The following is a 27,078-nucleotide window of genomic DNA, read 5'->3' on the forward strand; positions in this document are numbered from 1 at the left end:
CTGAATGAAAAGGGTGACCTTAAATCTATGCAAAAACTAGAGGAACAAGGTATGAAGATGAATTGGTTTTCATATGCGCAAATACATTCAAGGTATGATAAAGATTCTAAAACAGAAGGTTTCTATGATAAACTGACTGACTTAGATAAGATTTTGACAGGTACTGATGAAAAGGTGATTAAAAAATTGTATGGATATCTATTAGAAATTAAACTAGAAGAACAAGTTAAAGAAACTATGATTGTTTGGGGGAAGAATTTTGGATATGGGATTGATTTAGAGAAATGGCAAAAATTGTGGTCTCAAAATTATAAAATGACAACGTCAACAGCATATAAAGAAAATTTGTATAAGATGTTTTACAGGTGGCATTTCCCCCCGACAAGAATAGCAAGAATGTTCAAGAATAAATCTGAAAAATGTTGGAAATGTCATCAGACACCTGGCTCATATTACCATATGTGGTGGACTTGTGCGGATGCTAAAAAATACTGGACTAAAATCCACATGTGGTTGGAAAAAATGACGAAAAAACATATAGATTTGAAACCAGAGATATTTTTATTGGGAATTTTACCTGAAATATAAAGTAAAGACTTAAAATACCTGATTGTAAATGTATTAACAGCGGCTAGGATTGTATTTGCTAAAAACTGGAAAAATGAGAAAATACCATCACAGGAGGAAATCATTAAGAAAATATTGGAATGTGCTGAAATGAGTAGATTGACATTTGAAATTAGAGAACAAGAGGATAAACAATTTTATAAAATTTGGGATCTTGGTTAGACAACAATGTACAGTAATGAAATATGTAGATTTTTAGAAAATAATAAATATATAAAGATGTACTTCTTTCTTATTATAACTACAAAATGATTTTAGGATAGATTTGGGATGATAATATGAACTGTTATAAAATAAATTAAGTAAATTATGGTTATCTTGTAAAACATGAATGAATAAAAATATAGTCAAATGATTAATAATGCTAAGGTATTTAATTTTTGATTGACAATATGAGATTACATGTAATGTAATTGTAATTGAAGACTACGAAATGGAAGCACAAAACAATTTGTAAACCAACCGGCACACTGTATGTACACCTATGGAAGATAGCTTGATGTTTTTATGTTTTGTTTGTTTTTGTTTGTTTTTAAAAACCAACAAAATTTTAAAAAAAGGTTACAACAATGTGTGAATTCAACCACCAAATAATTCTAAACAGAATATTCAGGCATTGAACCCAAATTATCTTCTTTCCAAAAGGTTGATAGCTTTATCATGGACCCAAAGAATATCTTGCTTTCCTTATGGGCAGACTGATCACTGTAACTACACTGTTACTGTAACAGCAAACTTAGCAAAAATCAATGTGAACAACAGCGTTGCTTAATAGTGAAATGGGCTGCATATTAATTTAACAAATTAATAAACTATTTGGACATCTTCATAGCCTCCTAGTATTTGGCCAATGTAACTACACCACCATACCTTTGTATCAGACCCACTGATGGAATATATATTGCCAGAAATTTGAGGGCAAGTAGGAAAAAAGAGTACCCCAAAAGAAGAAAGAAGTATCATATATAACTTAGTGAATTTGGGTAATAACTTTCTGAGCAAAACTTTATTCCCTGTCAGGAAGAATTGCCTACTCACAACCAACAAGAGATATTACAAATATCTACTGTGATCTTCTTCTTCCTAGTGTATTCCTGCAGGTGCAGGGTCAGATTCCTATTGCTAGGTTGTTTGCAGCAGGAGGCTTAGTTCAGGAAAAACGCCAAGGAACTAAAATCTTTGGAGCACTTTCAGTTTTTAACTACTTTTGCCTTCCACCTATTTTCTAACGGATGGAGCATAAAACCAAATCAAAATTATCTAAGATACTGTTTTTGGATATATTGAACTGTAAACTTTAGCTTTTAAATAATTGTAGTTTGTGGAGCCTCTGTGGCGCAGTAGTTACAGTGCAGTACTGCAAGCTACTTCTGCTGCAACCAGCTGCCTACAATTTGGCAGTTCAAATCCCACCAGGCTCAAGGTTGACTCAGTCTTCTATCCTTCCGAGGTGGGTAAAATGAGGACTCAGATTGTTGGGGGCAATAGGCTGACTCTGTAACTGCTTAGAGAGGGCTGTAAAGCACTATAAAGCAGTATATAAGTCTAAGTGCTATTGCTCTTGTACCCAGAAAATCAACTACAATATCTTTACAGAATGGATTTAGGTATAATGACCAAGTAAAGTTTGATAGGTCACAACTTTATTTAATGCTATATAATGCATATGATACTACAGCATATCAATGAGATTCTAGTTATATTCTAGAATAGTACCAGTTAACTGCTAGTACTATTATTCATACTTTCCCATTTCTAACAAAAGTGTATAATTGCCACCAATGTGTAAAAGAAAGAAGATGCTGAACAGATGCCAATACTGTCTTCTTGGCTTTCTAGTGCATGTCAAACAACAAGCTTTCAGTGTCAGGCCTAGGGAAAGATTCATAATCATTAAAATCAAAATCATCAAAATATTCCTAAGTCATCAAAACTGGAAGTCACCCACTGAACACCTATTGCAAATAAATGGAGAAAAATATAATGCTTTTTGCTTGACACCCCCATACATGAAATGCCAAGACATTTTTTGCTATTAAGAAAATCCAGAAACAACTACTTATGCAATAATTCTGTATGAAAACAAACCAGTCTTTGTCTTGTAGAAACTAAAGCTTACTTATAAGGCAATCCTCTGGATAAAGCTCTCTTTCAAAATCTTGTGTGCTAATTTGCATTAATAAATTTTCACAGCTTGCATGCAAGAAGCTTCTAATTCTCAAAGCTATTTCTTATGTTTCATATAAGTTCTCAAAAACACAGAATCCAGAAAGCATTGTTAAATTTGTTAAGAAGTATTCCTAAAGTCAAAGTTGATTTGATCTGCAGAAAGATTTTACAGTACTGACTTTCCAAACTAATTTATTGTCGAATATGCTTTCATAAGTAATAGTTTGCTTCAAAATTTTAGAATGAAGAGGTTTGAGAGCCAGTCTTCATTTTATTTCCATCAGATGCATTTCTGAAAATATTCTTTATTATAGTATCAAATGTATAGCTTTACTTACACACACACACACACACACACACACACACACAGACAAAAAACACTCCAAAAGGCAAAAGTTCTATAGTAAGTTGCTACATACTATATACTATTGAGGCTCAGGTTCTAAATCCTTTTCCAAATCCTCCATTTACTATAGAAATGTGGTGATAAAATGGGCTGATATCAGAGAGAATATATTTAAGTATAACTGGATTAATTATAAAAAAATTAAATTAACTGTAATTTTTTGGATAGGAAAAAAAGAAGACTTTCATGAGAATTTGATTATAAAATCAAATACTCAACATCTAGGTAGCACAGCACTATCTAAGCTGTTTTTTAAAAAAATCTACAGGCCAGTAGTTTTAGTTTAGTTTAGTTTATTGTCATTGCACCTCCTACAACGAAATCAAACACCATCTTCAGTGCACACCATGACCATGAAAATAAACAAACACACATCCTTCACAATCCACACATTGAATTGAAAATCCCGACACCACACCAACACTGCACTATATAGTAGAATTCAACAGAGCTATTGCCCTGAGATAGAAGCTATTTTTCAGACTGTTTGTCCTTGTTTTTATTATTCTGTACTGTCTGCCAGATGGTAATAGTTCCAAAAAAGGTTGCCCAGGATGAGATGGATCTTTAAGAATGTCTTGAACTTTCTTAAAGCAGCAGGACTTTCTTAAAGCTCTTCCAAAGAGGGAAGAGGGCAACCAATGATCTTCTGGGCAATGACATTAACCCTCTGGCGTGCTTTCCTATCTGCCACTGTGCAATTGGCAAGCCATACAGAGATGCAGTAAGTTAAGATACTCTCTATGGTACAGCGGTAGAAGGTCACCAGCAGTTTTTCATTCAGTTGTTATTTTCTGAGAAGACTCAGGTAATCTCTGCTGGGTTCTTTTGACCAGTGCTACAATGTGAGCACCCCAGGTCAGGTCCTCTTTTATGGTAACACCCAGAAACTTAAAACTGGCTCCCCCACGGTCTCCATTGATAAGCAAGGGCTGGATGTCTGATGTGTTCCTTCTATAGTCCACTATAAGCTCCTTGGTCTTATTGGTGTTGAGGACCAAGTTATTGTCTCCACACCACAAAAGCAACCGGCCCACCTCATCTCAGTAGGCAGACTCATCTCCCCCGGGGATAAGTCCCACCACTGTTGTATCATCTGCAAATTTAGTAATGGTATTACTAGCGTGAGTGGGAATGCAGTCATGCACATAAAGAATATAGAGCCATGATGGCGAGCGAACCTATGGTACGCGTGCCACAGGTGGCATGCAGAGCCATTTGTGCCAGCATGCAAGCTGCAGGCAACCTTACCTCACTATGCATGTGCACGCCTCACAGCTGTTTTTTTGGCTGGTTTGAGGCCTTTTTCGGCCTCCCAGAGGCTTGAAAAAAGCCTCTGCAGGCTTTGCAGGCCGAATAATAGTCCTGTTTCATATTATAGGAAATGACGAAATGGGCTATTATTCGGCCTGAAGAGGCTTTTTTCAAGGCTCTGGAAGGCCAAAAAAGGCCTCAAACCAGCCGAAAAATCAGTTGTGAGGCGCAGTGCAGGTAAGGGGGTGGCGGGGGGGATTGGTCCTGTCACGCAAGAGGTGCTGGATTTCCTTGATCATCCAGAGTTTCTGATTGGGATAGATCCTAATACATTTATCCATAGTGGTAGTATCTTGCAGTGTCTAATATAGCACAGAACAGTTGCAGTGTGCTCCTCTACGTCAGGGTGGTAAAAGATGTCCCAATTTGTGTTCTCAAAACAAGTTATTGGGAAGTATCTTCTGGCCAAGATTTTACTGTCCTTATTATAGGGAGAGCCTATCTCCTAAGAGGTATGTATGCTAGTGCTAAAAACAGTGACATATGGTCCGATTGTCCCAAATGTGGTAATTGTATAACCTTACAGCCATGTTTGATGTTGGTATATACTTTGTCCAATATGTTTGCTCCTCTAGTAGCACACTTAACATGCTGATAGAATTTAGGGAGCACTGCTTTTAAATCAGCTTATTAAAGTCCCCCGCTATGATATGCACAGCATCAGGATAGGTATTCCGCTGATTACTAACAATGTTATACAAGAATCCCAAAACTGTGGTAGTATTGGCATCAGGTGGAATACAGACTGCAGTAATCAAAACCATGCTGAATTCCTGTGGAAGATATATGGGTCTACATTTAAGAGTCATATACTCCAGATCCATGGAGCAGTGGCTGTCTACAGTCTCTATATTGATACACCAGCTTTTGTTCACATAAAGGCTTAAACCTTCCCCTTTGCTCTTGCAAGAATCTCTACTCCTGTTCTGCCGGTAAGCTATGTAGCCTTCCAGCTCAACAGCTGCATCTGGAATGAGTGAATGAACCCAAGTTTCTCTGATTAGCAAAACACAGCAGTTCTTGATGAATTTAGTCTTTGCAATCTGTAGCCTTAATTCATCCATTTTGTTAGACAGAGATCTTGCATTGGTAAGAAATATACTTGCAATTGAAGGCTTGTGTGGAAACTTACTCAGCCTAAAGAGAACCCCAGCATGGCATTCTCTCTTCCCCTTCTTGTTCCTCTTTCTCTGCCTCTTCCTCCTTCCTACAGGGATAATGATCCATGACTCCCTCAGGGTCCTAGCTGCTTCCTTCGGTATATTATGAGAATGTATAAAATCATCCGTAACAGCCTTTTCACATTTCAGTCCAATTTCTAACAAAGCTTGCCAACTATAGATGCCCCTTGCCCCACAGGATTCAATCAAGGAAAGGATCCAAAACACACACAGAATCATACACACCATACACTGAAAGAAGGAGCAGCCAGCTGCAGCATCCATGTGCGCAACCATCTTGAAAACCGTTGTTGGTTAAAACTCAGAAATGCTTGCATAAGGAACAGATCTGTATTTAGACGCAAAATGTAACTCAAAGAATACACTAAATGCTTAGTTACTTTCAAAACTGACAGCAAGATATAGTATGTTGTCCTCTTTCCAAGTCCTATGACATACAGAAAAATTTGCTAAACACAAAAAAATACTAAGACTACTATAATAATAATTATTTTAAAGGACATTTCTTTATTGCTTCACAGAAACATCTGGTTGTCTGTTGGGGAAGCAAAGTACTAGACTAGATGGATTTTGTGTGAGTGCAACATTAGAGTTCATGTATAAAAATCATAGATAAATATAGGACAATTGTCTTTCATATGGAAAGACAAAGGACAATGCAATAATAAATTCATCAGCTCCCACAGCCAACCAGTTCATTAAGATGATAACTTATGTAATAGTTTTAAAAATGTAACAGAAAGCTGATCAAGGTTAACCGAGACTATGATCCAAAGTATATTAAGATTGACATGCAAATAGGTGGTTTTGGATGATCTGCAAGACTGAATCTTGCAGATCACTCGAATCAATTTCTGAATTAAATAAACAGCAATAGAGAATTTCAGATGAGTTCCAATGTGTATTTAATCTTCAAAGCATCTGTCTAGAGCAGGGGTGTCAAACTCAATTTTATAAAGGGCTGCATCGGGGTGGTTTTTAACCTCAGGGGCTGGGGTGGACATGGCCAGCTTGATGTCACTCATGTTGGGGGCACCTGTGGTGGCTCGAGCACTCCTCAGCAAAAATGGGCTTCTGTTTTCAGCTGCGATGGCCTCCTGCAGCCCTCTGCCAGCAAAAATGGAGCTTGGATGGGCCTCCCATGTCCCCCCAGGCTCCATTTTTGGTCACAGAGGCACCACATCCATTTTTGGTCACAGAGGCACCACCACCAGGCTCCATTTTTGGTCACAGAGGCACCAGGGTGGCCCCGCGGACCAGATCTAAGCATCCCGGAGGCCAGATCCAGGCCCCGGGTCTTGTGACACCCCTGCTCTAGAGGATTAAACTCTGAGTTTTGATTTGCATCATGGCTATTTATTTTCCACATCTGAAACAAATGAATTCTATCCGTCAACAATATGTTCTAGAAAGCAGAGTCCTATTAATACATATTTTTAATATTCATATGCTGTAACATTAAATGGGAACAAGCACATTTTAAAAGCCAGAAACAATGACTTATATAATATAATAGAAATATAAATGTTGATAGCCAATAAGCAAACTAATTTTAAATACTAATTATTCCACTCTATAGCAAGTAAAGGCAATCCAAGTGCTGCTCTTTAAGTAGCCAAGTCACAGTAACAAAGCAGTTTAAATTAGTTCCTTAATTCTATAATGTGAAATAGACTTTTTCTGAGCCAGAGCTAATGGATTTGTAACTTTTTGCTAATCAGCACCTAGGTCTCACATTGGAATCTATTGCTCACACTTAAAAAAATGAAGATTGCTATTCTGTTATTCACTCTAAAGAAACTGTCTATGCTGAGTAATTAATGAGAATATAAAACTGGTATACCCAGAAAGTCTGCAGTATCATTACCAGACTGGAATCACAAAAGACTGATTATAGACTGATCAGTAGAACGTATGCTATCTAATTTGCTATTCTGCTTTTGTGTTACACTAAATATGGTCATCTACTACACGTTTGTGAGAATCGTATCTGATTGAAAAAAAAAAGATTTTTAAAGGGGTAGTCTTAAAGAGACATGTGATCCTGATTATTTAAAGCCTGGATGAATGAAATGAATGAAAACATCCCATTTACTAAAACTATTATCTTTAAATTAATAAATTAACATCTTACAAACTGATTAACATTTTTCTGTCATATTTTGTATGCATTTTTTAAAATAAATATAATATGGAAGCTAATCAGAATGGACATGAGTAAATGTATAATGATAATTATTAGAAATAGACTGTTGATCCCTAGTTCTAATGAACAGACCTGGGCTTACAACAGTATTGTAAACTTAACAATAGAAATGAGTGCGATTCAATCTATGGGATACACAGATGTCTTTGCTAATCAAGTTTGACCATGTTCAACTTTTGTGAGAGGAGCAAGGTTCACTAGGTGCTGCCATCTGCTGAGGATGAGCTGTCGTTAGTCTAGCTAAATCTCGGGTGATCTCCTTATCTAGTCCAGAAGAAGGGATTGTTCTTCTGGAGATTCTACAGGATTTAAAGTGTTGGAAATTGCTTAGAATTACTCTCAACCTGATCTAACCCCTTTAATTATCATATCTCACTATTCCACTGGCAGATCTTGGCATCAGACAGCAAAAATTTTCATGTGACAAAACTGATTTGGATGATTTCCTATTGCTATATAGTGCAATTTTTAGTACGGTTCTTTAGACTGAGATTTTTCAAACTGTATTCTAAGATTATAAGCAGCCAATTTTCTAGCACTATAGCTTTGGCTGTGGATCAGGATTTCCAGGAATTTATTTTTAACCAACAGATTCTGTAGCTTGAATTTTTTTTTTTTGAAAATCCCTTCTTTTGTTCTGACTACACAAAACTCTTTCATTGTCAGGTAGTGTATGGGAGATGAAAATGATTACACATTGTAAGTGCCTTGAAGATCCATAAGATTTCTAAAAATTATGATTTTTTCTTCTAGAGGCAAATAGCATTGGACATGAATATGAAATTATAACAAAAATAATCAACTCTATATGAACAAATGAAGTCAAGAGGTTATTCTATGTCTGGAAGCTGTTTGGGTCCAGATGAAGAAAAATATTTAGGCCCAATCCTAGCATGATAGAGTGGGTTTGGCTTTGGAAGCCATCCAATTTCAGGAAAATCCCACTTCTAATACTGGATGGAGTCATGCTACCATACCAAATTGGTTCATAATGTGTGGGCCCTTTTGACTCATTGCTTCTTGCTCAGTACTGATGTGACTAAAAGAGCCTTTCCAAATTCTACCCTGTGTGCCACTTATGATCCGTCAAGAACATTCAAGCTTTGGTCACAGTTTGGACTATATAGATTGGGTTCTCAGAAGTTCATCCAGAACAAAGCACTTTGAATAGTTAAAGGCATATCCTTTCACCCATATAACAGCATTACATTTAATTGTGCTGACCAGTTACCAGCTGATTTCTGAGTGCAATTTAATGTGCAAATTTTCAACTTCAAAATCCTACACAGTTCAAGACCCAGGTATCGACTACCTACTCCCAATTGTAATTGCTATCTAATAAGTTCAGGAAGAATGACTCTCTTACCAACTGATGCCTATATTCTTTGGAACAACACTTTCCCTGTATTCCAGATACCCCACCCCACTGGGATTTAGAAAAAGCTATAAAATTGGTTCTTTTAGGAAGCCCTGGGAAGATAATGAAAGGAAGAAGGAAGATATCAGAATAGTGACTTTTACCTTGGAATTACTTTTATCAGGAAGAAACAAGAATTTGATTGAAAGCATTGTTCAGATAGGGAGCAATCAAATAAATGAGTATTTAAAGGCAGCAAAGGGAATGATTTAAATACAAATTAATACGGAGAAAAAGCAAGCTGAAAGAAAGGAAACTGAGAGGAAAAATTATGGGAATGGGAACAGAGTAAATAACAAAAAGCAGAAGCTGAGTTCATAGTAAAACAGAAAGAGGTTCATCTTAAGAAGCAAGAAAAAGTACTTAGATGTAGAAGCAAGAAGTAGAAAAAAATATATACTAATGCAAAAACCAAAAGGACCTGGTCTAATTTCCTGATATGAGTGCAATGAAATAGCTCCTTAGCTTATATTTTAATCAAGATGGGAAATCCAGAGAGGTGAAAGGGAATCCTTGCCTGAAATATCTTAAAACCTAGATATACTTATTGTATTCTTCCTCTCAAAGATCAATAATTAAAATACTCAAACATTTTTTTACTTGATGGTTTTTATTGGCTACTGATTTAAATTGACATTTAGGAACAATATTAAGGGTAAAAATGCTACTTCTTTCTTTCTGTCTTAAATGATGAAATGGACATTATATTTTTAAGACAAATTTTACCTTCCTTTTCCTTATTTAGATTACCATAATGCTGGCACTTGAAAGCATGAGAAAGGATGAACAGTTAACAGGCTAACAAAAACAAAAACTAGGATCAGACATTTCCTTTCACAAAACTTAAACTGGAATGCTAAAACCAATGCTAAAATCTGTGGGTTTTGTTCTAGACCTACAGTTCTGCAATTGTTGAACAAAGAGAAATATCAAGATTATTTCCATAATAGTAGCTTTCTACACCCTTTCCAAATATGGAACACTTCTCTTTTCTCTAAACAGTAGAAAAGGTTAATACAATCTGTTGGGGGAAAATTTGAATCTGGACAGATAGTTGAGCATGTTAAAGAATAGCTTGAAGATCATTTGTCTATATGACTTTTTGGGGGAAATCTGAAACAAACGTAGCAATTTCCCATGCTATTTTAGAAATACCTTCATTTCAATACACTTGCTCTGATGTTTGTAAATAGGTTTAAAATGTTGCTCATCATCATAATGTTGCTCCTTAAGTTATGACTCCTTATGAAGGGGCTAGGACACTAAGTTTTAACTGTGCCAAACCACCTTGAAAGCAGCCCTTTTCTAAATCTGTTGAAACGCTGCACTGCATGTAGCAGAACTAGTTTGATAAAGCAAATGATTCAAGAGGTTTGGGAATGTAGCTTTCCAGATTCCAGCATCTAGGCTTTGGAGTTGTTTGCAGTCAGCTAGCATCTTGCTTTACTCTCATGTTAGTTAAATCTGTGCTCAATCTTTGAATAAAACAGAAGGCATCTTACCGAAGAAGCAACTCTTTGGGAAGCTTTTTGTTGATCACAGCTTCATCATTATTTGAGAACATCTACAAAATAAAAGCAGAACACACATCAAGTCTTCTGTATTTTCATTATAGACCATATCCTTAAAACAAAATCAATATGGCACTTTTGCACAAAAAAGTTGTTTTTAAATCAGATTGGATTGACAGCTTTTAGATATTATGTTTGTACATTTATTTTGAAAAGTAATTTGGAAATATGCTGCAATCCTATTGAATGGCTGGGACTATGTATCATTTTAAATTATACTATACTTATTTTTTAATCTCTGTAATAACACTGGAACCAAGAACACTATTCCCCCCTCATCTCAGGCTATTCTTTTTTTTCTGCCAGAGCATATAGATATGTGCATGTTAGACACAAGTTACTGAGTCTAAGTAACATTTATTTTGTATTATACCAGTGGAATAGGCTTTGTTTTCCTTTAAGATAAAATTATTCTTTTTGGGCAGACGGACTATGATCATGAAGCAATGGTGCATTCCCAGAAATTGAGATCAAACATCTGTCCAAATAATCTTGAAAATACTGGGTCATGTGATTTGTTAATTCTAACATTGTATTCAAAATTGATCTCTTTGGGTATTTCAACATATATTTTGCCTTGCCAAATTATGTCCCCAAACTTTGTCTGAATGCATACAATTTGGCAAACACTATCAGTTTAAGTAGAGATGAGTCTAGCTACTACTCGGAATTTCAACACGTCTATGTCAGCAGGTAAGAAAGATTTCCAGTGGATGTGCAGTAGAACTATACATGGTTCTGGTGGCTGATATAACAGAAAGCAAATGTCTTTCTGTTATGAAATGTTTAAAATGTCCACAATAAATCTAAAAATAGAAACAAAATTTTGCAAAATAAAATATAAAATAACAAGAAATAAAAAAATCACTACAAAACAATATAAAAGATGACTCAGGCAGGTTGAAATGCTCTCTTCAGAACATTTCTTTCTTCAAGATCTTCCTATATGCACTCAGGGATGGTGCCAGTATGATCTCCATGGTAAGACTGTTCTAGTGGACTGGCACTGCTATTAAATCCTTCTTTATTTTCTAAATATTAAGAAAACCAAAATAAACATTAAGCATATAAGCAAATCCATATATAATTTATAACAAAACTTGAGAATGGTTTATTATTATTTTTAAAGCATATACTGTATAAGATAAAGACCAGCATGTTTAATACTGATGTTTCAGTTTTGTAAAACAAATGTTCCAGTAAATTGGAAATTTGATGGTTCTGGAGGAGGAGTAACTGGGCTCCAGTCAGACTACATCAAACATGATTGATATTGATATATATATATATATATATATATACACACACACACACACTGCTCAAAAAAATAAAGGGAACACAAAAATAAGACATCCTAGATCTGAATGAATGAAATATTATTAAATACTTCGTTCATTACATAGTTGAATGTGCTGACAACAAAATCACACAAAAATGATCAATGGAAATCAAATTTAGCAACCCATGGAGGTCTGGATTTGGAGTTACACTCAAAATTAAAGTGGAAAAAAACACTACAGGCTGATCCAACTTTGATGTAATGTCCTTAAAACAAGTCAAAATGAGGCTCAGTAGTGTGTGTGGCCTCCACGTGCCTGTATGACCTCCCTACAACGCCTGGGCATGCTCCCAATGAGGTGGCAGATGGTCTCCTGAGGGATCTCCTCCCACACCTGGACTAAAGCATCCCCCAACTCCTGGACAGTCTGTGGTGCAGTTGGTGGATAGAGCAAGACATGATGTCCTAGATGTGCTCAATTGGATTCAGGTCTGGGGAACGGGCGGGCCAGTCCATAGCATCAATGCCTTTGTCTTGCAGGAACTGCTGACACACTCCAACCACATGAGGTCTAGCATTGTCTTGCATTAGGAGGAACCCAGGGCTAACCGCACCAGCATATGGTCTCACAAGGGGTCAGAGGATCTCATCTCGGTACCTAATGGCAGTCAGGCTATCTCTGGCGAGCACATGGAGGGCTGTGCAGCCCCCTAAAGAAATGCCACTCCACACCATTACTGACCCACTGCCAAACTAGTCATGTTGGAGGATGTTGCAGGCAGCAGAACGTTCTCCATGGCATCTCCAGACCCTGTCACATGTCACATGTGCTCAGTGTGAACCTGCTTTCATCTGTGAAGAGCACAGGGCACCAGTGGCGAATTTGCTAATCTTGGTGTTCTCTGGCAAATGCCAAACATCCTGCACGGTGTTGGGCTGTAAGCACAACCCCCACCTGTGGATGTCAGGCCCTCATACCACCCTCATTTCTGACCGTTTGAGCAGCCACATGCACATTTGTGGCCCACTGGAGGTGATTTTGCAGGGCTCTGGCAGTGCTCCTCCTGTCCCTCCTTGCACAAAGGCGGAGGTAGCGGTCCTGATGCTGGGTTGTTGCCCTCCTACGGCCTCCTCCACGTCTCCTGATGTACTGGCCTGTCTCCTGGTAGTGCCTCCATGCTCTGGACACTACACTGACAGACACTGCAAACCTTCTTGCCACAGCTCGCATTGATGTGGCATCCTGGATGAGCTGCACTACCTGAGCCACTTGTGTGGGTTGTAGACTCCGTTTCATGCTACCACTAGAGTGACAGTACCGTCAGCATTCAAAAGTGACCAAACCATCAGCCAGAAAGCATAGGAACTGAGAAGTGGTCTGTGGTCACCACCTGCAGAACCATTCCTTTATTGGGGATGTCTTGCTAACTGCCTATGCTTTCCACTTATTGTCTATTCCATTTGCACAACAGCGTGTGAAATTGATTGTCAATCAGTTGCTACCCAAGTGGACAGTTTGATTTCACAGAAGTGTGATTGACTTGGAGTTACATTGTGTTGTTTAAGTGTTCCCTTTATTTTTTTGAGCAGTGTGTGTGTGTGTGTGTGTGTGTATGTGTGTATGTGTGTATGTGTGTATGTATGTATATGTATATGTATGTATATATATATAATGTATATGTATATGTATGTATGTATATATAATGTATATGTATATGTGTGTGTGTGTATGTATGTATGTATGTATGTATGTATGTATATATATATATATATATATATATATATATATATATATACCCTGTTTCTCCAACAATACGGCCTCCCCCAATAGGAAGTCCCAGCAGGTTTTATAGGCATGAAATGAAATTAAGCCCCTCCCCCCAAATTAAGGCCTATATTACAACATGCAAAATGGGGGGAATGGTGGGGGGGCTTGCCATTAGGAAGTACTTTTGTTGCACACCCGGATATGGTGCTGCCTGTGTTGACCCCGATACGAAGTGCCCCACCAACACCGAGGTCAACATCCAAGCCGTCACTGCCCACTTGCCCAAAGATGCAAGGGGGGGGGGGGAATTAAGTCACCCCCAAAAAGACAGCCTAGCCATTTTTTCGGGGCTGAAAAAAAAAAAAGACCCGGCCTTATTATATGAGAAACACGGTATATACATACATACATACATACATACATACATACATATATATATTTAAAGTTGTAGCAACATTTCGGCAGAATCTCATCTGCCATCATCAGGCTTCTGTATTGTGTTCGTCTGACGAACACAATACAGGAGCCTGATGATGGCAGATGAGATTCTGCCGAAACGTTGCTACAACTTTAAAAGCACAACTACAGTGACGTGGAAAAATACCCGAACAAAGCTGAATAACATACATACATATACACACACACATATACATATATATATATACACACACACACATATATATACATTAGTATGGCAAACAAAGATTAATGTAATACTTTCAACATAGTAGCTTTTCTATATTAAGAAGATAACTTTTTATTTTGATATATACCTTCACTGGATTCCATCTAACAATAATGTTACTTCTTCAATGATAATTATTTGTTAATACTACATATGCCAAAAGAAAATAATGACACACCAGCTCCACACTGTTGCTAAGGAAACTATGTGAATTTGTTAATGAAATCACCAGGAAATGAGTTTAATCACTACAGGACAGATTGAGGAGTATTGATCTTGCATATGGGTTTTTAATTTGCACAGTAAGAAATATTTTAAAATTAACAACAAATAATTAAAGCAACTATTTTTTTACACAATCATAATGGTTATTCTTATTTTCATCAGATTTAAGGAGGAGGATATAAAAGATTTTAACCTTTGGATCACAGCATGACATTCCCTTAAAAGCATTGGAAACTTCAGCTGGATCAGAATGATACAACAAACTTCTGACTGAGACCAATTTTATGCAGCATGTGATTTCTACCTTGAGTTATTGGTCATTTCCAAATTCTAATTATATTCCATAAATGCAAAAAAAAAATTCAGTGAGAAAAATTAAATGTAAACATGTGTAGACTGGTAATTAAGGATATCAAAATTACTTATTAATGATCCTTATACAATTGTTAATAATAAAGAAGATTAGTTAACAATGTAGTCATGATGTTAATTAATAGATGTATTACAAATATATTATGTCTGAACTTAATAGGTTTTTCTCAGTATTCATCTCAGATCCACTTATTTTGTTACAGCTTATACGGAATACTGAATAACTGATGTTCAATATAGTAAGTCCTCAATTTACAACCACTCATTTAGGGACTGTTTGAAGTGATTTATGACTGGTTTTCACGCTAACAAACATTATAGCATTCCCGTGGTCAATTTGGAGCACTAAATAACTGGCATTTATTTATTTCAGGGTCATGTGTTACCATTTGTAACCTTCCCAACTGGCTTTTGACAAGCAAAGTCAATGAAGGAAGTTTTCTTCATGATCACGATTCAATTAACAACTGTGCAAAAAGGTTTTAAAATGGGGCAAAACTCACATTTGCCTTGCTTAGCAATAGAAATTTTGGGTCCAATTCTACTCATGTTAAGGATTACATATAAATTATCACTTTTAATTCTTTAGTTCTTTTGATTTATCTGCATTTTACATTTTATAACTGTTACATCAAAATTAAGCCTGTAACTGATGATGGCTTTATAGAGGGCCCTGAAATTTACTATAAGCAAAGGTGTGGTAGATACAGAACTCTATAGAACAAAACACTTCACATTGGCTGTGAATTACTTCAAGGACTGTGAATTACTTTAAGGACATTCTTTTTTCATTTCCTTATGCCTTCTATTATGTTCTCCTGATGGAAATAGATACAATCCTAATTCTTTGTTTGTAAATGCAAACAGGGTATGATTTTGAAAAACAACATTTGTTAAACATAAATTAACTAAAATGATCATTTTTAAAATCCTCATCTCATTAATAAAAAGTGTTTGTAAAATGCTTACAAATTCTTCTACTTTAGTCTACTTTACTATCTGTATTTTTTTTTAGACAGAATGCATGAGCAGCTGAAATGCTATTTGCATAATGCTACCAGATAAATATATTTAGATATTTAAGTATTTTCAGCAGTAGTGCATTTTGGTCCTTTGTATGTTGCTGGGCTATAACTCTCATAATCTCTGACCAATAGCCAGGTTGGTTGGGGCTGATAGGAACTGGAATGTCACCTGGATAATCAAAGCCCTGGTACAAAATGCATGTGAACTTTCTGTTCATTGCTTATGGATTTTTTTAGCTGGGCTTATGCTTTATACATCAAACAAATATGAATAGATAACTTAGAAATAAAAGATTACACATTACATTAAGCCGTGTTTATTTGGCCACTTTACTCATTAAGCTCAAGCTTGCTTTTTATATTATAAATCCATATTTTCTCACCTTGGCAACTTTAACATCTGTGGACTTCAACTCCCAGAGTTCCCCAGATATCACTCAGATCTTAAAATTCACCAAGGTTAACAAACACTGCTCTAAGTCACTAATACTGTTTAAATATATTAAATGTTTTGTTCATAGAATACAACATCACAACAAAGTAATCATGGCTTAATGCAACAAGGTAATATCCTGAGACTATTGAGCAAGTATATATAATAGTAAGCTTTAGTTGACATACTTACAAATCACAATTAGCTATAACATGGCTTGTTTTGGCAATGTGATGTTTGAGTCTACAACTACAGCTTACTATAAAATAACGCTATGTTCAACAAACCAGTTGTGTTAATACAGCTACAGTATTTAAAATAACAGAGAAAATGTTACTATTTTTTAAAAAATAGTCTTAATTCATTTTGATTAACAAATATGTTTCATGTCTTTCAGATTTCTGTTAAATCTTTTTTCATTAACTTTAAGAAATAAGTATTATGAAGAATATTAAAAGTATCGAAGATACACAAAAGTGAATGTGATTTTCCTAAACTACAGGAGACTTTTTGTATGTTCACAACTTGGCAGGCCACTGCAATTTCTTTCGAAATAAAGCTCCATGTCTTAGAAATTAAATAAATAAAATATAATTTTGTTGCAACTGCTAATGACAATGTGGCCCAAATGTATTTGCAAAATATTAAGCTAGAGAAGGCTGATTTATATCAAATAATATGGATTAGACCTTAAGCTTCATTAAAACCAAAGGGATCCTAATAATAATTTTACAGTTCATTAATTTCAGATGATTTACTCACATTAATTCCATAACATATTCTACAGAGCATGCTATGTCAGAAAATGGCTTAACAGAAAACTAGCAAAAAAATAACTTTGGATATTATTATGTGACCGTAAGTCAATATACAATCAGAGCACAATGGATTGTAATCCACTTGAAACTTGGAAACATTTGCAACCATATACATTTAGTATTTACCATATTTATAGACTGCTGAATCTTTAAGGACTCTCAGTTTACAAGATAAAATGTTCAAAAATCAATACATTTTGAACAATAGGTATAAAAGATACAGAAAGTCTATAAAATAATGGAAACATAAAATAGGATTAATTAAACCAAACAGTAATCAAAAATAGCTCTGGACAGTCACTATAAAGCTGGGTTCATCAATATATTGATGACATGAAACCTCAAATCTTCAGATGGCATTCTCAACTAGTTAAACTCTTAACTAGCAAAGGAGAACTACAATATAGTGCCCAAATCCCAACAATCCCCACTCATGACAGAGTAGTCCTGAAAACAAGAATACTTGTGTTGGGTCAGATACACTTTACTTTCTTCACTGATGTTCTAGGCATCACTTATTTTTCAAATTTATACGCTGTCCATGAATTAACTCTGTGTAGTGTACAATAAAATTGGTATTCTATAAGGCTAGTTAAAAACAATGAAGATAAATAAAACAATCATGAGAAGCAGGAGGTTTTACATATAACATCATATATGTTATATATGATATAAAATCAATCACAATCACACACACACACGCTCCCTTTTATCAGAAGATTCTCAGACTTGCTGAAAAAAGCATGCTTTTAAGGGCTTTCTGGAAAGTCACAATTGGAGCTAATCTCATATAGGGAGAATAGATGTCACTTCATCTCCTGCAGGTTCTTGACAAACCAAGGAACCATCCAGGTTTAGCCAGCAGAGGCTATTTTGTCATTTTGTCAAGAGCTTGGTCACCTCATGATCATATGAAGAAGGGCATCAATCTATTTTCCAAAACATTTAAAGGAAGAACCAGAAGCAATGGAGGGAAATTAATCCATGACAGAACCAACCTAGAACTAAGGAGAAATTTCCTGACAGTTAGAACAATTCATCAGTGGAATGACTTACTTTCAAAAGTTGTGATGGAGGTTTTTAAGAAGTTGAATAACCATTTGTCTGAAATGGTATAGGGTCTCCTGGACAGGCAGGGGGTTGGACTAGAAGACTTCCAAGGTCCCTTCCAAGTCTGTTATTCTATTTTGTAAACCAGGTCCTGAATAGATTAATCTGTTGTCATTAAATTCTCCCAATACTCATCAGAAACCATAAGGAGCCTGAGGCTGACTTGCTCTACAGAACTCCAATGTAACAGTAAATCATGTTCAAACTGGGAAATGATCTGATCATGGCAAAAGTTTGAGGGTAATGTTAATTACATAGCAACTAATCTCACACAAAAGCAAGGTCCAAAGTCTATCCATATGTGTTTGTTATGCCTCAGATCACCTGAGACAAGTTGAATTACCATAGAGACCATGAACCTCTGGGCCTTTCAATATGGTACTCAAAACAAGTTTAGAGAGGGAACCTGCTGGTAACAGAATGACTGGTGAACCATTAGTATTCTCAGTTTGTCTTTACAGCCCCAATTTAGAGTAGATATTCATTTTTATGCAGGAATTTTTATTCCTGGGTCAACCGTCTTTGAAGATATCAAAGCTAAAACACTGGGAATATGGTGTAAATATGGTAAATTGTTAGCATATCATTTGAAAATGAAATATTATTTCTGAAATGAGGGTCCTCATCAGTGCTAGTAAGGAGTGCTGTTTGCTGTCAGGATATATTCTGGTGTCTTGTCTGTGTGGGTAGGGGCAGTCCTAGAGATTCTTTGGTTGGGTTGTTTACTAATGGCTCTTTGGCAGTTTCTGGATTGCTTATTTGATTGTTGATCTGAAGTTAACTTCTGAATTTCTGAAATATTAACAAATTAAGGATTGAGATTTAAAGATACAAAATCCATTTATTGTTATAATTTGGATAATGCTGGATGAATTGCATGCAATGGATAGGTTTTTTTAAGAATGAATGGGGCATTAAACCATTATTGCAAAAATGTCTTAAAAGAACCATTGAAATCAGAAAAGATATTGAAGACCAACTGATGAAAAATGGGAAAGCTTCTAAGCCAAATAGTATACATTTCTTATAGATTTATTGGCTCCAGTATTGTTAGAAATTATAATTAATCATTTAAATGTGGCAAATTGTCTTTATCTTTTTATAACATTTATATAATTTATAATATTATTTTAAAACCAGGTAAAAGTTCCTAAACAGATCACATTAATTACTATAGACACCTAGATATTAGTCTCTTTTTGGCTAAAGGATTCTAAGACTCTTGGTGAAGACTTTAATTTACTCCATTTCAAAAACAGACAACATTGGAAATTTATGTTCATTAATAGACATTACAGATATGTCTCAATATAGATTGAATTCTATTGTATTAATTACCTGTGGATATTCAAAAAATGTTTTGCAAAGTTGAGATTTTCTAAAGCAAGTTTTGTCTAGGTATGGCCTCCCATTTTATTAAATGGATTCAAATTTACTTCTTGCAAACATACAACAAAGTAATAATTTATTTTACATCAAATGAATTTTATCATGTCAGCTGTCAGTATTATCCATTTTCTCCACTGTTTTTGGTAGTTTATGTTCCATCAAAAACCTAAGAAACGGGAACTGATAAATCTGATATAACTGATTGTTACATATGTAAGCACGTGGTCCAAATTTCCATAACTTTTTTGGGATTATGGAGTCTGCTGGATGAGAAACTCAGCTAAGTTTAGAAAAAGTCAGAGGGAAGCATGAAATAAGCTCATTGCTATATATATTTTTTATTAAATTTATACTGTTCATTTTGGGCAACTTAAGGAGCTGCATATAATGTTCCTTTCTATTTTCCCCACACAAGAACCCTGGACGTGGGTTGCACTGACAATTGCCCAATTCTACAACTTATTAATTTCCTAAGACCACCAACCTATTAAAACATATTAATAAAATTGATGGAATAAATGTATTTTAACCAGAGAGAACAAGATCAAATTCCTTAGTTTACTGCAATTTAGGCTTCGGACAGGAAGACTATGTGAAAGGGACTGCCTACAATATTTGAAGCCTCTTAGAACAGGACAGAACTATAATCAGTAATTAAAATAAAATTAATAGTGTGTTCTGTAAAGGGAAACCAGTAAGTACTGTGTACTTTGCTTCTACAGTGCCTGACTAGAAAAGAAATACTCTGGAGGCAAGTTATATTTTGGAGTTCAACTAATATCTTGAAATGCTCTGCTACTAATTAAAAAAATAACTTATTCTTTAATTAACTAACCATCATCCCTAAATATCTGAAACAGTAAGCAGAGAATTATGTAGAAGATATATGCATATTTCACACACTTGGCGCAGTCCTTTGACTATTCAAAACATTTCCAAGAACTAGCAGGCTCAACTTGACCATGGCATTGTGTTTGATAAGGGGTTGCAAAAGGACGACGCCTGACCAAGTCTGCTTCATAGAGGGGTACTCAGGGGTACTCAGCTAGGTCTCAATAATATATGCCAGGTCAGTCTTTCATCCAGTCCCTAATAACATGAGACTTTCAATCAGACATTAAATTTTGGGGGGGAAATTGTTGAGAAAATGATGGGGCATCAACTCCAGAGAACCCTGCAGCGAACCCATAGATAGCCTCTGGAGTGTCATCCCCTTGTGCTGCTTGGTCTTTCAGTGGCTTTCAATCCCATGTATCTTTCTGGGTCTCCACTGAGAATAAGAAGCGGTAATTCTGTCCTACAGTGGTTCTACTCTGATGAATCTATTGAAAGAAATAAAGATGGCTATATAAGAGTGTGCTTCTTCCCATTCGAGTAGACAAGAGTGTTGGGTATGTAAGCATAAATGTAAATTTTAAGTCGAATGCAACAGAACTAGTTATTTGAGTGTATGCCCTAAAGTAAGAAGAGATGGGACCAAATTGAATGAATTGAATACCAAAGGCAATGTGCAATGTGTGAAAGAATTTTACTGAGACAGTGTGATCGTACAAAGAGGAAAACAGAGATTCTAATTGCAAAACAAATTTAAAAGGAAAAGGGGAGGTGGCTTAAAAGAAATGGGTAGACCAAGAATGTCATGATTAAATTAAGGTGATGAGATCCTCAAAAAAGGAGAAGTAAGAAACTTAAAGAAAATAAATTCACTGAGCAGTATAGATACTTGGTAAAAAGCAGGGATAGTTTGCAAGAAAAGTAAGGAGTGTTGATGTCAACTAAATTCAGCTACCTTTCCATTCCTTTTTAATCTCATGCTCCAATTACTTTGGCTTACTATTTTACTCCTTTTGTCCACCTTGTTTAATGTTTTAGGGAAGAGCATGATGGGAATTTTTATGTGTGAGGATTTAGTTACTGAGTTACACTCTGTCCTACTTGTTTTGCTGTAGCCAGTCACTTTTCCCACTGGACAGACAACATTCAGGTACAGAAACCAACTTGCTCATTCTGCACAAAAAATCTTTACTGTATCTTTACTGTAATAAGCTTACTATCCCCAACAAAGTCATTAAGATATTATCAATGAAGTGATTATAACAATGTTAATATAAAATATTCTGGAACTTAACAGTAACTGACTTTACCACTATTTAAATCCCAAGTTTCCAAGTTTGTTTACAAGGACATGAAAAGATTTGTGTCAATCATAAGGTAGCATAACTAATTTCACAGTTTAAAAACAAAGAAGGGGGGGGGGGGAAATCACAGTACCCAAATATCAAAGGAGTATTTTAAAAAGGTGTCTTATGATTCTATTATCTCCCTTTGCAGACTTACCAAGTTATAGAGACATCATACTACACTAAACCTTTAACAGGAAAGAATATATCAGAAACAGGCACCTCGTTGCAATTGCTTTTGACTCTATGCAGTGGAAACAAGTTATAAAAGAGAGCCCCAAACTAAATGAATGTGTGTAGTGACAAGCATTGTGACACTATGATAGTGAGAACATGTTTAAAACTTATTACTAAAAGTTATCTAAACCAAGTATATAGTAAATAATACCAAACTATTTTGTAATCAATATAGCAGCATTGCTATTACAGAAATAGCAGACACTATTACTCTAGTCTAGACTAAGGATGAATGATATTCAGTGTCTGGTGACAGTAGTGTATTGTTGATAATTGCAGCAGGACTTTCTAAATATTTAGAAAGAAAATATTTCTAGATATATTATATTTAGAAAAAAGTTATAAACTGTAATATCTGGATTTACATAACATGCTAAATCTAAACCAAACAAAATACACTAATGCTTGAGATTATACTAAATACAGAATACTTTTTTTATTTTTGTTGTCACTGAAAACTGATGAGAATTTTTCTCATTATTGTTCAGCAGGTTGCCAGAAATTTTTGCTGGTATGATTTCATAAGTCTGCAAAAATGGATTACATGTGGCTGGAAGATTATCCCCTTAAATGTTTGGTCTGAATATTGTATATTTCAGTTAAAGATGGAGTCAAGACAATGTAAGATACTATGAACATTTTTCAAAAGCCAAATAATTATTTCTATGAGATCAGACAGAATCTGTTTTGACAAAAAGAAAAACTAAGACACAAGAACAAATGGGTGCAAATAAGTGAAAATTAAATTTCAAGAGAAAATACTTAAGACTGTTCAGCCCTTTAAAACAATATTTTTGCCTAATGGCTTTTACCACTGAGTTTCTTTACAGTATATATAATTTCAGGAAGCTAAATACATCAGTCAGGATTATACCATGTGAACATTATAAATCTTCAAGACAGGTAATAATTTGAAGCAACAAATTCAAGATCCAAGGCAAAATCCAATGTTCTGTTTTGGTTCTTCAATAAACGACTGTTAGCTGCTCAAACCCTGTAATTCTCTGTTTTCTTTCAATCAAGAGAAGAGGAAAAATTATAAACAAACAATATCTTTCATAGTTTGCTAATGAAAAAGTTATTTCCTGCCAAAACATTTCTTTGAATACTCAGAAACAACTCAATCCTTCAACAGTTTTGTAGGCAAATTTAAATACCATGAAGTAACTATGAGAACTTATAAACACTATTGTATTTTAGTTTTATATTACATTCTTTTATCAGAAACAGTAGCTCAATACCCCAACTCATTCATACTATAAGTTTTAAATAAATATGTTAATATGTATCAAATATAGTGATTTAAAGTTAAGCCCAATCCTTCCCATTATATTGCTCATTTGGGCCACTTAGTTTTTCATATTCTATTTATTGAGATGCCGATCATGAAAAGAATTATCAGGGTATCTATTTTTCATAATAACTATATAAAGTTGTCTTTGCCATCTTTGTCTCTTTCAAGGACCAAAGAATATCTATTACTACTGTATCTTGCTTTCTTAATTTCAGGGAACATATATAAATACCTTTCTCCTTGATGAAAGTCTAGTTGTTACAGGCCAAAGTCTTCTGAAGTTCAGTCAAGAATCTGGAAATATATCAAGTTTCTACTAGCACTATGAAATGTTTCAGTTTAGCACCTATGCCTGAAAATCTGTATAACTCTGAAGTTATTAAATACAAGCAACCAGAGTCACTTGTGAATAAGTAAAGTCAGTAACTACCGTATTTGCCGGCGTATAAGATGACTTTTTTGCCCTGAAAAACATGCCTCAAGTGGGGGGTCGTCTTATACGCCGGGAGGACTCCGACTCCCCACTTGAGCTTGAGTTGCAGCCGGGAGGAGGCTGGGGGAGCGGTGTGTGTGTGTGTGTGTGTGTGTGTGTGTGTGGCGGGTGTCACTCGCCACACGCTGCTAACCTTTCCCCCTCTTCCTTCCTTAGCGGTGTGGGGAGGAGAGGATTCGAAGATCCTCACGTGCGGCGTACTTTTCTTTTTCTTTTTTCTTTTTGCCGCAGGTTTTGCATGCGGGCGGCTGTAGGATTAAGGATGGGGAGCCCCGGGTGGGTTATCAGGTTTTACGGTGCTTCCAACATGTGCGAACGGTGGGAGAGCGGAGAAGAGGAAGCGGCGGCGCCCGCTGTGTGAAATCCTGCCGTCAAAGCAACACTGGGGGAGGCAGGGTATAAATTTACCAGGTTAATGTAGCAATGGTGATTAATGCCCAGAACATTGTTTGCGGGTATTGGGTGTGTGTGTGTGTGTGGTGGTGGTGGTGAGGAGAGGTTGTCCTTTGAATGCGGAAAAGTAGGTGTGACCTTGTGTAGGAAAATAAAGAGATCCTTTTTAGCGTGTTTGGCTTCTTTGCTTCCCCTCGTTCGTTTTGACGTGGAGATAATGACCTTGGGCGGGAGGAAGAAAAGCGGTAGCTGGATCATTTCAAATTTCACTTACTCTCCTGCCTCACTTCAATATGTCTGAGCGACTCCAGATACTGGAAGACTTTTTGAATGAAAGTGTTACCTCCATTTTTTTTTTAAAGAGGGCCACTTGGGGAAAAAAAAAGATTCTAAGGAATTCCTTGTTTCTTGATTAAAGAGAAGGCATTGAATATACTGTTCCTTGGCAGCCTTTTCAGTGTCCGGGTTTTGGTGTGTGTGTGTGTGTGTGAGAGAGAGAGAGAGAGAGAGAGAGATCAGCTGTATTGAGAAGAGAACGTTTCCTGTGTTCTCATTTTATTTACAACATATTTTACGCTTAATGGTAAGCAATGAAAAATATTTTAAAACTCATTTCTAAATTCCATAGCTATTTGCATATTCTTGGTTCAAAATTGGATTAGCTCATTTCAAAATTGTCCAAAGCAGAAAAGTGCGTCAAAAAAAAAAAAAAGTGCAAAAGTGGAAGGTGTGTGGAAGAGGGGTAGTCTTATGCGGCGAGTATATAACAAACTCTATATTTTGAGTGGAAATGTTGGGGGGTCGTCTTATACGCCCAGTCGTCTTATACACCGGCAAATACGGTATATTATCTACCACTTCTGCTACAAGAATCTCACCAGACTGCTTACCTTACTCTGGGAACAAGATAAGGCTTCATGGATCTTGGGGGAGGTCACACTTACCACATTTGTGACTGTGCAGACTCCAAGCTAGATCCCCCCTTCCAGCTGGCTGGAAGTTCCCGTCAGAAGTTCACATAGGATCACTTAAGTTAGTTCTCCCCCCACCTCCATCAAATAGTATTTCGTTTGCACATCAATAATTTTCAAACATATTAAGCTTATTTCTATGATACATTTATGTTACTTTTTTCTCAGTCCCCCTACACTTAAATTTCTTCCTATTGGTATTCTATAGTTTGCTTTAAGTTTGCCTTTTATTGGAATTGAGAATTTTGGTCATTATAATGATATGCAACACTTTGACATACGAAATACTTTGAAGTGTATGAAATACTTTGTGATCAGACTACCAAGAGTCTCCATATTTTATGAATAATTCCAAAATATTTTCTGCAATTCTAAATTGATGGAGAACATTTCACGTACAGTGTGTGTTTAGTATTTTATTTATTTCCCCCCAACATTTGAACTGCTTAAAGGTAATTTAGATCTGAGAAGGCAATTAGAATCAGTGCATTAAGTATGGCCTAACATGAAAATCATACATATTCAAATATTTATTTAGAAATTATTTACAATGAAATGCTTGCAAAAATTAAATGGTATAGATTTAATATAGACAGATTTTTTTAAAAAAAATGGCAGCACAACCTGATGTTAGCATCACGTTGATGTTAGCATGCTTAAAGAATTGTATGCACAACCGCTTTCTCCAGAAATAGCTTAAATTACTTCCAACTTTTACTCCCATTTCTAGTTTCTACTCATCAAAAGTAAATTACTTCAGATCTTGATATTACCCAATTTGTATTGTGCATATTCTCTAAATGTAACTTCCCTTCTATTTCTAAACATCTTTATCTAAGTATTGTATTGTATTTTGTAAAACTTCAATGGTCCTAATGAACAGCTGTCTCAAGTTGGATTCTAGAAGAAAGTATGTTACAACTCTGATTTGATTAGTACAGGTAGTCGTTGACTTACGACCAAAATTGAACCAAAAACTTCTGTTGCTAAGTGAGACAACTGAGTTTTGCCCCATTTTATGATATTTCTTTCCACAGTTGTTAAGTAAATTACTGCAGTTGTTAAGTTAGCAACCCAGATAAGTGAATCTGGCTTCTCCACTGATTTTGTCAGGTCACCAAAGGTGATCACATAATTCTGGAACACTGCATCCCTAAAAAATGAGTCAGTTGCCAAGCACCTGAATTTTAACGTGACTATGGGGATGCTTCAATGGTCGTAACTGTGACAAATGGCCATAAGTCACTATTTTCTGTGCTGTTGTAACTTCAAACTATCACTAAACAAACTGTTGTAAGTCGAGGATTACCTGTATTATATCCATTCCAGTTTTCCACTTACAGTGCTTATTTATATTATTACTAGGTAATTTAATGATAAAAGATATTCATGAGAATGAAAAACTTTCTATGGAAAAACACAGTAATAGAAATGTTTTCAAGATAATTTTCATTTTTTTCAACGTAATTATACAATTCAAATATTTTCTGCATAAAAAGCTTATTTTTACACTTT

General features: G+C 35.7%; 1 protein-coding gene across 7 annotated transcripts in view; it reads right to left on the reverse strand.

Moving 5' to 3' along the window:
• FBXL20 (F-box and leucine rich repeat protein 20) overlaps nucleotides 1–27,078 on the reverse strand; it is a 63,708-nt gene that overhangs the window by 33,458 nt on the left and 3,172 nt on the right. For 6 of the 7 annotated variants that reach the window (XM_087945765.1, XM_026679743.2, XM_087945767.1 and 3 more), the window contains one exon: nucleotides 10,823–10,884. Coding sequence is in view for 3 of the 7 variants with exons in the window: in XM_026679743.2 (XP_026535528.1) it covers nucleotides 10,823–10,884 (62 nt within the window). In the remaining 4 variants the exon portion in view is untranslated. Of the gene's footprint in view, nucleotides 1–10,822; nucleotides 10,885–23,938; nucleotides 24,001–27,078 lie in introns of all 7 variants that reach the window. The other variant, XM_026679744.2, reaches the window with a different exon arrangement.

This window comes from Notechis scutatus, chromosome Z (assembly GCF_049901735.1).
Source record: "Notechis scutatus isolate UNSWTSFEM ecotype Mainland chromosome Z, rNotScu1.2, whole genome shotgun sequence".
In the NCBI taxonomy this organism is placed as follows: Eukaryota; Metazoa; Chordata; class Lepidosauria; order Squamata; family Elapidae; genus Notechis; species Notechis scutatus.